At 49.5% G+C, this 12,500-nt stretch overlaps 1 protein-coding gene and 1 long non-coding RNA gene across 4 annotated transcripts in view; one reads left to right on the top strand and one right to left on the bottom strand.

The window, feature by feature from the left end:
- The window catches only part of lnx1 (ligand of numb-protein X 1), a 54,234-nt gene extending 50,419 nt beyond the window's left edge, over nt 1-3,815 (top strand). For all 3 annotated transcript variants that reach the window (XM_076278193.1, XM_076278191.1, XM_076278192.1), the window contains exons 10-11: nt 1,309-1,467; nt 2,013-3,815. In XM_076278193.1, the coding sequence (XP_076134308.1) occupies nt 1,309-1,467; nt 2,013-2,148 (295 nt within the window). In that variant the 3' untranslated portion in view covers nt 2,149-3,815. The remainder of the gene's footprint in view (nt 1-1,308; nt 1,468-2,012) is intronic.
- A 94-nt stretch (nt 3,816-3,909) lies between these two features.
- LOC143116854 (uncharacterized) lies at nt 3,910-5,200 on the bottom strand. Its single transcript, XR_012985932.1, has 2 exons — nt 5,061-5,200; nt 3,910-4,437 (listed from the first exon to the last, which is right to left on the bottom strand). It is a non-coding gene; the product is annotated as an uncharacterized LOC143116854 (long non-coding RNA).
- Between the last annotated feature and the right edge of the window lie 7,300 nt (nt 5,201-12,500).

Genomic DNA, 12,500 nt, shown 5'->3' with positions numbered 1-12,500 from the left:
TCGATCTTCCAGCCGGACTACAATGGACACGCTACTGAAGCCTATACAATTTAGCTTCCACTATAATGGGACTGGCTACACCAGACGTGAAAGCCCTGCATACATTCAAAAATATTAGACCGGTCTTCTAAAACTAGTTTGACACTCTGCGAATGGAGCGTTTCAATTGCGTGCCAAATGTAGCACGGCTTTTAGACTCAAAGAGAAAATATTATGTATATATTTCTATAATGTCAATTTGAGTTTGAGTTGAGGACAGACATAAACAAGTATTTTTTACACAACTACAACAAGGACATTCAAAGAGCAAGTGGCAACCGTAGATCTGATCCAACACACATAGACAGCTCCTTATCTCTCTCCCGACGTCGTACCTATTGACCCCTCCCTCGACTCTCTAGCCTTTCTTCTGAAATGCCTTTTTGTCCCCTCGCGCCTGACCCCTCGCTCTCCTGCTGTCCTCTCCAAACTTGACTGTGACAGGGCCAGCTGGGAGGCCAGGCTGCACTGAATAATAATCAGCCCCCAAAACTTTTTTTTCCGGAACTTTCTCTCGGCGGAGGCAGTGTCTTCTCCTCAGAGAGATGTCCCCTATTGAGAGACTATCGCCCCCTATGTCTCTCTCTCTCTCTCTCTCTGTTCACCTCTGCAATCTTCCTTGTCTTTTTCCTCCCTCCTTTCTCTCCTCTCTCTGTCTCTCTCTGTCTCTTGCGCCCCTGCTTGTCTTCATGCACTCTCGCCTAAGAGGCTTAGCCGACTGAGACTGTGCCAACAACATTAAATGGATTTAATCCCGGGACCACTTCCCATCCCGCCCCCCTCCCCCTCCCCCTCCCGCCTGTCCCTCTGTCCTGAGGTGTGATTTTTCAGGGGCGTCGCTGGGTGGAGGGATTAATCCTCCACCTCCTCCATCTCCATCGCACTGGAGGCCAGAAAAGGCTGAGCCTCGTCGAATGTAAATGGCTACTTCTGACATCTTGCTCCAGGCACATCTACTCAGCTCCAGACGCACAGTAAACAGTAAAAGTCCCCCTCGTCAACAAATTGCTCCACCAGATAAGTGGATGCAAACCAATTATGTGACGGCTTGTCGCCTTAAGCTGCTAAAACAATAAGGGATGAGCCAACACGTAGGTCTTAGCAACCACCCCCGCATGCCCCCAGGGCCAACAGGACAGTTTATGCTCAACTGTAGAATGTGAACTAGCTGGGGACTTTTTTCTCTCAAACCAGTAGCATTTATCACACACACACACACACACAGCTCCCGTGATGTGACAAAGCATCCTGTTTTTTTGTTCCCGCCAGGCACCTGTACTGCTGTAAGGACATCATCTTGCGCCGGAGCACGGCCGGCAGTCTGGGCTTCAGCATCGTGGGCGGCCAGGAGGAGGTCAACTGCAACCAGTCCTTCTTCATACGCTCCATAGTGGAGGGGACGCCCGCGTATAACGACGGGAGAATACGGTATTTATTACTCAAAATGAATGACACTTAGATAAATTTTTTGTTCTATTTACATGTATTGGTTTAGATACTTGTATCCAAAGATAGGCTATACACCGTCACATCTATGTGTTAGCTGGGTATTGAACCCAGGGGCGCTGCTAGATAATTTGGGCCCTATGGCATATGAATAATTCTGCCCTCCCCAATAATATAGTCTTATTGGAGGGGGGGGGGGGTGGGGCTCTCTGGGGCCCCCGTCAGTGCTGGGCTATTAGAATCGTCCTAACCCACTGAATGAACCTATGGTGGTGTCGTTGGCAACGTGCTCCTCCAATTTGAGCTACTGGAGTACATTCTATCAGTGACTAAAGGGGTATCTGACAGTGTTTGTGACGAATGAATCAACCAACCAACCAATCTATCAGTTTTTCCTGCACAGAATCACCATGCAACATGGTCCCAGTACACTTCACAGAATAACAAATAATCAGATAATAAAAATAGTATCTAGCTGGCTAATATCCAAGAGTTGGAAGTGATGAGCAGTGCTTGTGGTGTTGCAGGTGTGGGGACATCTTGTTGGAGGTGAATGGGAAGAGCACCTGGGGAATGAGCCACACCGCCCTGGTCCGGCTGCTGAAAGAGCTCCGCGGTCGGATCACCCTCACCATCGTGTCCTGGCCCGGGAGCCTGCTATAGGACGAGCGCCCACCACAGGACAAGGGGCATGAACTTAACACTTTCAAACCTGCTGAGGAGAGAGGGGTGTGGAGCGTAGTCGTACACTGACCCTGCCTGCTGGAGCCATTGGCAGAGGGCCTCTGGATATAAACTTCTCCGAGCTTGTAAAATGGACCCTGCCTCACAGGACGGGGCTCCTGATTAGCCCTGACCACCCCCCCCCCCCCCCCCCCAAAAAAAAAGGGGGGGTGCAGGACATGTGACATGGACCTTGCTCAGGAAGGTGGGACTTGACAAAATACAGGTACCCGTGTAAAGAGGACACAGGACTTAACTACGGACACTACTGACGAGAGGTCGAGTTTAGGCCATGGACATTTCTTCAGGAAAAACAAAGGCATCGTACAATGCGGATCGCATCCGGAGGAAGAACTTGCTCTTCGACCTTGGATATGACTTCAGCGGTCCGAGCCACTTACTCCAGATCTCAACCTTCTAAGGAAAGGTCAAGTGCACGGACCCCCCCACAATTAAGGGGAAGTGACCATCATCTTAGACATTTTGAGGGGGGGTGGGGGGTGGGATTGGGGTGCTTGCAGCATGGTAATCAACCCCGGAGAGTGGATCCAATGACAGCACACAGATGCTGCTGCTCTGCCTCTCGGGGAGGGGCTTGCAAAACCAATCCTGCTGATACGGGGAGGGGTAGTTGGGGCAGGGCTGATACGGGGAGGGGTAGTTGGGGGCAGGGCTGATACGGGGAGGGGTAGTTGGGGGCAGGGCTTGCAGGTAGATCTAGTCACACTTTAGGTGCACAGCTTTCTGATCTCCCCCTTGAACACTGTGCTCAGTGCATCGGAGCGTGCCCTTCACCCACACAGCATAGGGCAGGAGAGGAAGAGAGGAGAGTGGCGAGAGGGACGAGTGTGTAAAGCATCATTTGGAGTGCTGGCAGAGAAAGAGAGAGAGAGAAAGAGAGAGAGGATTTGGGGGAGGAGGGGGCACACAAGTTGCCAACTTGATTAGTTTGACGTTAGAAAAAAAAACGCGTTTGAGTCATGTTTCGTTACTGTAAATGTTGATGTCGGGGAAAAAAAAATATGAGTACAAATCTAAGCACTTGTATTGTTGTTTATTTTTCATTTGTTTAGTTTGTTTCGCTGCTTCTTTTCTGTTTCTATGGCCTTTGGATACAAGCTTTGTTTCATGCTGTTAATAACAGTGGTTGTTTCATTTCTCCTTTGTCTTGCTTTCAAGATCAAGGACACATTATTTTGCCAAGTAGTTCTGTCTGTGTTGGTATGTTCTCAGACACTGTTGCTTAAAACAAACAAACAAAAAAAGATATTCTCAAACCACTGGCGATGTAGCGTTTAAAAAAAAAAAAATTATATATAGACAAAAAATAAAGAAAAAAATGTGTTCATAATATCGTTAAAAAAAGAATGGTATTATTACTAACTCTACAGAGGTGAGATTGTGGAGGCCTTACTGATTTTCCTACCTTTGGAGGGGAGCTGTGTCGGAGAGAAGCAGGGGCCAGTGGGTCTGTTGGTCAGTGTCTGCATCTCCATGTGTGGCTCTTGTTTGCCTGTGGACCTATCTGTGTCTCGCGCCTCGGCCTGTGTAGTATATTGTAACTGATGGTACCTTTGGTAAATGATCAATAAACTCGTTCTACAAGGCGGACTGTGCCCGAGATGTTTTTGTATGTGTGTGGGTGTGTGTGTGTTTGTAATGGGTGTAGTCCAAAAACAAAGGACACATTCACACAGCTGCTTGAATCAAAACATTTATAAATAATTATCTTTGTAATTAAACAAAATCTACATCCTTCCTAAGGGTAAAACAAAGGTATTAATAACTTACAAATACCCCTGAACAGTTTTGGCACATCAGAGCAGGGCTCAAGTAATAGAATTAAATAAATAAATTAAAAATGATCTTCAAGTTTTTCGTCTCCCTCTTTTCATCTCCTATAAATTATAACGCACACTTCAACTTATTATACTTTCATTTGGAGCTGGCAATGTAACAGAAAAAGAATATGGCTCGTACTGAGCGTGTGCTTTGATTGGCTGAGCCAAAGGTAGGCGAGTGACTCCCGGACTCTCTCATTGGTCGAAGTGCTGACTGGAATGTCACTCGGCTGCCTCTGATTGGCTCTCCTGGTTGGTGCGGGGCGGTTCCTCATTGGTCTCGTTGGTCTCTCGGCTCTCGCGGCTGCTGCGTTTTTGCCGTTTGTGCCGGGACCGCCTGTGGACCTGACCCTCCTCACTGCTGTGCCTCTTCCTCCTGCTGCTGCTGCTGCAGGACCAGCAGAGAGAGAGAGAGACAGGAGGGGGAGAGAGAGAGAGGAGGGGGAGAGAGAGGGGCGGGGGAGGGGGGGGTTGGAGGTAGAGAGAGAGAGGGGGGGAGGGGGGGGAGGAGGTTGAGAGAAAGGGAGGAAGAGGGAGGAGGGGAGAGGAGGAGAGAGACAGAGAAGGAGAGAGAAAGAGAGGGAGGATGGAGAGGAGGGGGAGAGAAAGGGAGAGAGGGAGAAGGGGAGAGGAGAGAGAGAGAGAGGGAGAGAGAGAGAGGAAGAGAGGGGGGGGTGAGTGAGGAAGGTGAGCACAGGTGTGGAGGAATAACAGCACACAGAATGCAGGAAGGGCGTGGCTGTAGTGTGTTTGTGTGTGTGGTTCCATATCAGCAGAATGCGTGTGTGGGCTGTGTCGGGTCTGTTTTGCAAACGCTTGTCTGTTGCTGTGTGGGTTACTGTGTGTGTTTCACTCTGTGTGTGCAGATGGGAGTGTGGTCTGTGTGTTTTGTACATACACTGTTACTGTGTGTTTTACCGTGTGTAAGTTGTGTGTACAGTAAGTTGTGTATGTGACCAGCAGTAGTGTGTGTGTGTGTGTGTGTGTGTGTGTGTGTGTGTGTGTGGTTACCTGCGTGAGGACTTGTGTCGCCCCTCGTCCTTGTCCCGATGTCTCCTCTCTCGGTGTCTCTCCTCCGTCTCCCGACTGGACCGCTCACGATGCCTGTCGTGTCCCCGCTCACTGTGGTCCCTTTGACGCTGACGCTCCTCATCACTAACACACACACACACACACACACACACACACACACACACATATATGTAAGCACACAGGCATGCATACAGTACACATGCACACAAGCACACACACAAAAAGCATACACAAGTTTACACCCATATGCTCACATCCCGATTCTCCCCCACAAGCAGACACAAAAACATACTTAAGGGCCCATGGCCACACACACACAAACACACACACACACACACACTCCATATTGAGTGTCATGAGCACTCGATGTCTCGATGAGCGCATGGGAGTGGCCACTCCAAGGTCCCTTGGGTGTCAGTGGTACACACAACGTCTCCATCTCTGTAACAGGCCCATCGGCTCTATGGATGTGTGGGGATCCCTGGGCCTTAAGCCCTCGGGGGAATAAGCACTGTACTGCCCGGCTGCCTGTGGCGGTAATTGCCTTTCCTGTCCGAGCCATATACAGGCACCATCATCATCATCATCTCCTCTGGGCGTCCTGTCCTGACCTTTCTCAAGCATGACACACACACACGCACACACACACAGACACACACACACACACACACACACACACACACACACACACACACACACACACACACACACACACACACGCCCTGCATCCTCAATACTGAACAAACAGCCTCATTATTTAGTGAGAGGGAGTCCAAGCTCCCAGAGGCCAAAGCTCCTGTCAAAGGGATAATTCATTAATTCACACCCTTTTTTCTACCCTCGCGCCCCTGTGGGTCTCTTTACACCTTTGACTACGCATGCAAGCGCACACACACACACACTTCACAAAGTCACAGGGCGAATATGTGGGAATACAGGTGGCAGGCACAGAGACATGGGAACACACACTGCAGTGGCGTATTAGTCATGATATTCACCCCCACACTCTCTATCTGTGCCACTGAATAATGCTTAGTCATGGGCCTCATGCCATCTCAACGCCCTCAGCACACACACACACACACACACACACACACACACACCCACACACACACACACACACACACACACACACACACACACACCACTGTGCAGGCTTAACGTGTCCTTCTATTGAGTGAACATGTCGTTAAGGGCTGTTCACACAAAGAACGATACACTAATGATAACTGCAAAAAGTATCGTTCTAGCTAATATGAATGACGACGTCCACACATAAACTATAACGATAACGACATGAAGAATAACGTTGGGGATCACTTTCAGAGCGATTTTAGGAACAATAAAAAGATGGCAGCCAATCACAATCCATCAAATATTAGCCATCACATTCATTAACACGAAAAGATACTTTCTTTATCGTTGGTCCGTGTGGACGCTTTTATCATTATGGTTATAGTTATCGTTATAGTTACCGTTCCTGGTGTGAATGGCCCTTTAGGCTCGATCTAGATATAATTCCCATGACCCTTTGCTGTGAATTATCTGTACGGCTGACAGCAGACCGTAAAGACTTGAAGCAGGTTCTAGTGACAACTGCGTTCCTCTCTCTCTCTTTCGTACACGCACACATTACACACTTGGACAACACAACAACCACAGGTGGACAAGGGCACACACACAGGTATGACGTGTGTGTGTGTGTGTGTGTGTTTGTGTGTGAGTGTGTGTGTGTGTGTGTGTGTCTGTGTGTGTGTGTGTAGGAAGAGGATGTGCGGTCACAGGGAAAATCATGCCGGTCACACCTTTGAAGCTAATCACCCTCTGACCCGCGCCACTGCTGAGCTGCGCGCAGACTCTACAGTCACACAAACCCACCACAGCTGCAGCCTGCAGCAGCCGCGCGCCAACACTTAACCAGGAGCATGAGGAGGCATGGCTCACACATGGGATGCACAAATCTGCACGCAGGCTGAGGGAGAGAGGGAGAGAGAGATGGAGGGAAAGAGAGAGATGAAGAAAGATGGAGAGAGAGAGAGAAAGAGAGAGAGAGAGAGATGAAGAAAGAGAGAGAGAAATATGGAGAGAGAGGAGGAGAGAAAGACAGAGAGAGAGATGATGGCCCGTCTGCAGAGATTTACAGTTCAGGAGGAAGAGAGGGAGGAGCAGAGGAAGAGAGGGAAGAGAGGGATGGAGAGAGATATTTGATCACTCACCGAACATGTGGACACTCTGTGGGCTATTTTTAGTGCCCTGAGTTTAGACCCTGGGCCCTTATGGATTGGCTGACATTAGTCCAGCAAACGCTAATTAACAAGGACAAGTGTGTGTGCATGTGTGTCGACATGGTCAAGGATAAATGTGTGTGTGTGTGTGTGTGTGTGTGTGTGTATGTGTGTGTGTGTGTGAGTGAGTGTGTGTATGGGTGTGTGTGGATGTGTGTCATTTTGGTCAAGGATAAGTGTTAAGTAAATAAGACAATAAAACATGTTTGTGTGCATACACGTGTGCATGTGTGTGAGTGGGAGGAATCAGCAGAGATATAGTGTTCCCCTTTCATATCGTCAGGTCAATTCAAAGCCCTTAGCATGTGTGTAAATCAATTCTCACTGCAATAAACACCCCAGAATATGCTTACAGTGAAATGCATGCGAGAGTGACCGCAGAAAACAGTGACAATGAGGATGGGAGACTGTGTAATTCATGTGTGCTAATGAGTAACCCTGAAGGGTGTGTGTGTGTGTGTGTGTGTGTGTGTGTGTGTGTGTGTGTGTGTGTGTGTGTGTGTGTGTGTGTGTGTGTGTGTGTGTGTGTCCGCGCACGTGTGAGGTCTTGCCAGCTGGAGAGAGGACAAACCTGTCCACGCCGAACTACAGGGATGAGATCATATTCAGAGGACAAGTGTTCACCAAATGGCCAACCAGCTGCTGAGAGGTGCACCAGCCAGAAAAAGACAGAGAGAGAGAGAGAGAGAGAGAGAGAGAGAGAGAGAGAGAGAGAGAGAAAAGAAACAACAAGAAAAGAAAGGGAAAAAGGAGTAGGAGGGTGGAAGACCTGTAAGACAGAAGGCGCAGTGGAGGGGAAGAAAGAATGGTGGGGGGGGGGGGGGGTTACTGCACAGGAAGCTATAGATAGCAAGACCATGGGGCGTCAGTCAGATTAGTGCCCGGAAATTTTAAATTGGATGCATTTGTCAGTTAAAGCTTCTAGAATGATCCGAGAGCCTTCGCAATCCCAAACCAAATAAAATAGCCAATTTATATTCCGTCCTGACCTGACTACTGCTCTTCGAAAAACACAGACAAGTAATTCAGAACATTCAAGATCATTGTACAGCCAGCTCCTGTTGAACACAGCATAAAAAGACCACCATCATTTATTTTGATGATGAATCAAGGATTTACCAAGTCCATGCCATCCTCTCCTGTCCTATGGCAGGGATCTCAGTATAGAGACTGTGCTGGTTGTGTAAAGTTAGCCTGCCTGCTATCAGGTATAGGTGTTAAACTGCAATGCCTGAGTCTCTGGGGGAGAGGGAACCTATGACAGTTTGAAGAGTGAGGGGCGCTAGCTAGAGCGCTAAGCTGCTAACAGCCTCTCAGAGGCCCAGTGTGAGTGCAGGGGATCCCGCTGGTAGCCAGAGGGGACCAGGGGCAGACTCAAGGAGGGAGGGCTTTAAGGGATGACGGCTTAGTGTCACTGCGCGTTAGCAGTTATGTTTGTTAGCATGACCACCTAGCCCACCTTCCGCCTGGAAGACAGAACCCCCCCCCCCCCCCCCACACACACACACACACAACATACACACAATCCAAAACACACACACATGCACAGGGTCACTATCTGTGAAAAGCGAAGGTCTCGCTTTCACGGGTCTCACCGTTAGTGAGCCTTAATTCCCTACACGCAGCTCCCACATAGCATTTACACTGATAAACGCATACAGTTCCCGACGTGCATCACATACACCGACCCGCGGCGTTTCAAAGCCTACCGTGCTAGCGACCGCTACAAACATTACATTTAAAACAACCACAATGCACGTCAGTTCAGTCTACTACATTTATTTATCAACATACATAGCGAACAGTGAGGTACCCACTGATTCAGCTCCATTGTTCATTCCGTAGTAGCAATAAACTCACTTTTGAAACATACACAACACTCACGCATCTTGTTTGCCAACGTTCTGCTGGGTGCGTCCGAATACTGGTCCCCTGGGGAAACACGAACCGCATTGGAGCCAGTTCCTTATTCACTGTCCCGGGACAGTGGAAAGTGGGTTGTTTGGTGCGGGGGTGGTGAATTGGTGTGTGTTTAATTAGTTCGTTATTATTTGTTTTGATTATTACATGTAAAGTCCCTGTCTGTATGTAAAGTATACGTGTGGCCATTTATGTACTTTGTATGGTAAAATTATGTGTTGTGTTATATGTTATGTATGTGTATGGAAAAGGTCCATAGTTATTCCTCATATATTACACCCTGTTGGACAGTGAGCTCTACCAATTCACTTTTGATTGGTAGGCCTATTTAAGGGAGAAAGAGAGAGTGGAAGGGAGAGTTGTTTTGGAATGGCAGAGTACTGCGTCAGCTTGCTGTGAGGCTGTATGTTCAGTGAGTTGGTAATGCCTATGATGGCCGGTTTTGTTTTCTTTTTCAAAGTATTTTTGTTTGTTTGTTATTTCATATATTGCACCTGCGCACTGTAAATAAACCTGCACCTTTATCACTTAAATCTCGAGAGCTATTTGTTGTCTGCCAACCCTTCAACCACTGGAGTTTTCTGGACACGCCCATCCCTTAAATGTGAGTTGGGGGTTGCAAAGCCTCTCTCTCACAATTGGTGGCAGCGGTGGGATAGTGGCGCCCTCCGGGAAGTTGAAGAAGAAGGGAGTCCAGAGACGATACCTGACGAGGCAGGCAATGTCATTCAGACGGCTGGCCCAGGAGGGCCTGCAAGAGAAGCCATCCGGTGATGAGGGTGAGGACGGAACCGAAGGAGGAGAGCCAGGAGCTGGGAAGGGAGCAGAAGGGACTCCAGAGGCGTTTGACCTAGGTTCTTTGTATAAGCTCATCACAAAGTCCCTACAGACCCAGGAGCGCGAGGCCTTCAAGCAGGAGCAGAGGTGGCGGAGTGTCCAAGTCCAGCTGAACAGCTTTAGAGACGAGCTGGAGGCTGAACGGAGGGGCGACGATGATGGACATAGGCAGCCGGTGCCAGACAATGCTTGGTTCCCACCAGCAGATCCACAGATTCCAGCGGCACCTCCAGCAGCCCCACAGTATCCAGCACCCGACCCGGCTGCACCGACTCCAGCAGCTTGGACCAGGGCAGCAGTGCCTAGGCTAGAGGAAGGAGATGACATTGAACAATATCTCACCACCTTTGAGAGACTGGCCATGGCCTACAGGTGGCCGAGAGCTGACTGGGCCGTGTACCTGGTGCCTTATCTTACAGGGCGGGCTCGGGCTGCTTATGTGGCTATGGACATGGTAGAGGCCATGGACTATGGTAATGTTAAGGAGGCCATACTAGCAAAGTATGAGATCAACGAGGAGATCTACAGGCAACGGTTCCGAGACCCTGAAGTCCGACCAGGAGAGACCCCTAGGGAGTTATACAACCGCCTGAAGGACCTCTACCGAAAGTGGATTAAACCAGCAGGGAAGACTGTGGAGGAGATAGGAGAAATCTTCATCCTGGAGCAGTACCTGCGTTCCCTGGTTCCGGAGGTGCGTGTTTGGGTGAAGGAGCACAACCCGACTACAGGCCAGAAAGCTGCAGAGCTCGTGGAGGCATTCCAGGGTGCTCGTCGAGGACCAAAGACCTTCTGGTTCCAGAGCTTCAGCCGGCCTGCAGCCGGAGGTAAGTCTGGGGGATTCAGTGGAGGAGTTGGTCCTAAAGGTTTTGGGCAGGGTAGGACACCTGACACACAGACCTACATTTCCCCCTCTACCACACATCCTAGGCAAACCTACCCCGCTCCCTCCACTTCACAGCCTAGACAGGCCCCAGCACATACAACCCCCCTGAATAGAGCCAGTGTCATATGTCACTTCTGTAATCAGGCAGGGCACATGATTAGGGACTGCCCCATCCGAAAAGCCAAGGGAGCAAGCATGTGCAGTGTACCTAGGCCTGGTAAGGAAGCTGGACAGTATGTTGGCAGAGTCCAAACTACCCCCGTTAGGGTGAATGGCCGAGCTACAGTGGCACTCCTAGACACAGGCAGCACACAGACCTTAGTTCAGCCTCATCTGATAGAGAGGTCAGATGAGCTGGGGAATGGGCAACTAAGGGTTTGCTGTGTCAATGGAGATGAGCATGTGTATCCTGTGGCAGAGATTTATCTTGAGGTCAGAGGACAGGCCTATTGTCTAACGGCTGGTGTGGTGAAGGGGTTAAGCCATCCTGTAGTGTTGGGGCAGGATGTGCTGATACTGCCGGAGCTGGTACATTCCTCCAAGCCAGTTAGCATGGTGGTAACACGGTCCCAAGCACAGGCTGAGGCAGAGAAGACCCCTGATAGTACCACTCTACTAGACATGCCATATAGCCATGCTGACATTAGCCCCCCTGAGTGTGCCAAGATGCATAAGAGTCGCAGACAGAGGCGACGAGAAAAACTGCAGGGAACAGTGCAGAAGATGGGAGAGCAGGGGCCAGTTCCAGAGGTTACAGGAAAAGACTGGACAGAGCTTCCCAGTAACTTTGCTGATCTGCAGAAAGACGATGAGTCTTTAACTGAGCCTTTCAGTAAAGTGACGGAGGTAGAGGGCAAGAAGACAGGTCTAGCCACAGCTTTATCTGGGGAACACTATTTTATCCGGGAGTGCCTATTGTACCACCAACCTGAAGGGGGCGGGGTTGAGCAGCTGGTAGTCCCAAAAGGTCTCAGAGAAAAAGTGCTGGCCTTAGGCCATGATATCCCATGGGCAGGACACCTGGGTAATGTTAAAACCCTGGAGAGAATAGCTGGGCGGTTCTATTGGCCAGGGCTATACAGTGAGGTACAAAAGTACTGTAAATCTTGTCCCACCTGTCAGCTAACCAGCAGCCATAAGGTTAAGCCTTCCCCTCTGCAATCACTTCCCATTATTGGAATTCCATTCAGCCGAATAGCGATGGACATAGTAGGGCCCTTGGAGAGAACGCAGTCAGGTCACAGATTCATCCTGGTCGTGTGTGATTATGCTACCCGATACCCCGAAGCTTTCCCCTTGCGCAAGATCACAGCTGGGGCGATTGCCCGTGTCTTGCTTCAGTTGATCTCTAGGGTAGGCATTCCAGAGGAGATCATCACAGACCAGGGCACTGCATTCCTATCCAAAACACTCAGACAAGTGTATAGTTTACTGGGGATAAGGGGAATACGGACCACTCCCTACCACCCTCAGACTGATGGGCTGGTGGAG

Source organism: Alosa pseudoharengus, unplaced genomic scaffold (assembly GCF_046254945.1).
Source record: "Alosa pseudoharengus isolate Yale_2024_CS ecotype anadromous, Long Island Sound unplaced genomic scaffold, YU_APseudo_1.1 YU_APseudo_1.1_scf_11, whole genome shotgun sequence".
In the NCBI taxonomy this organism is placed as follows: Eukaryota; Metazoa; Chordata; class Actinopteri; order Clupeiformes; family Clupeidae; genus Alosa; species Alosa pseudoharengus.
Note: the sequence above shows the minus strand (reverse complement) of the source record. Positions and strands in the feature narration are given on the sequence as shown.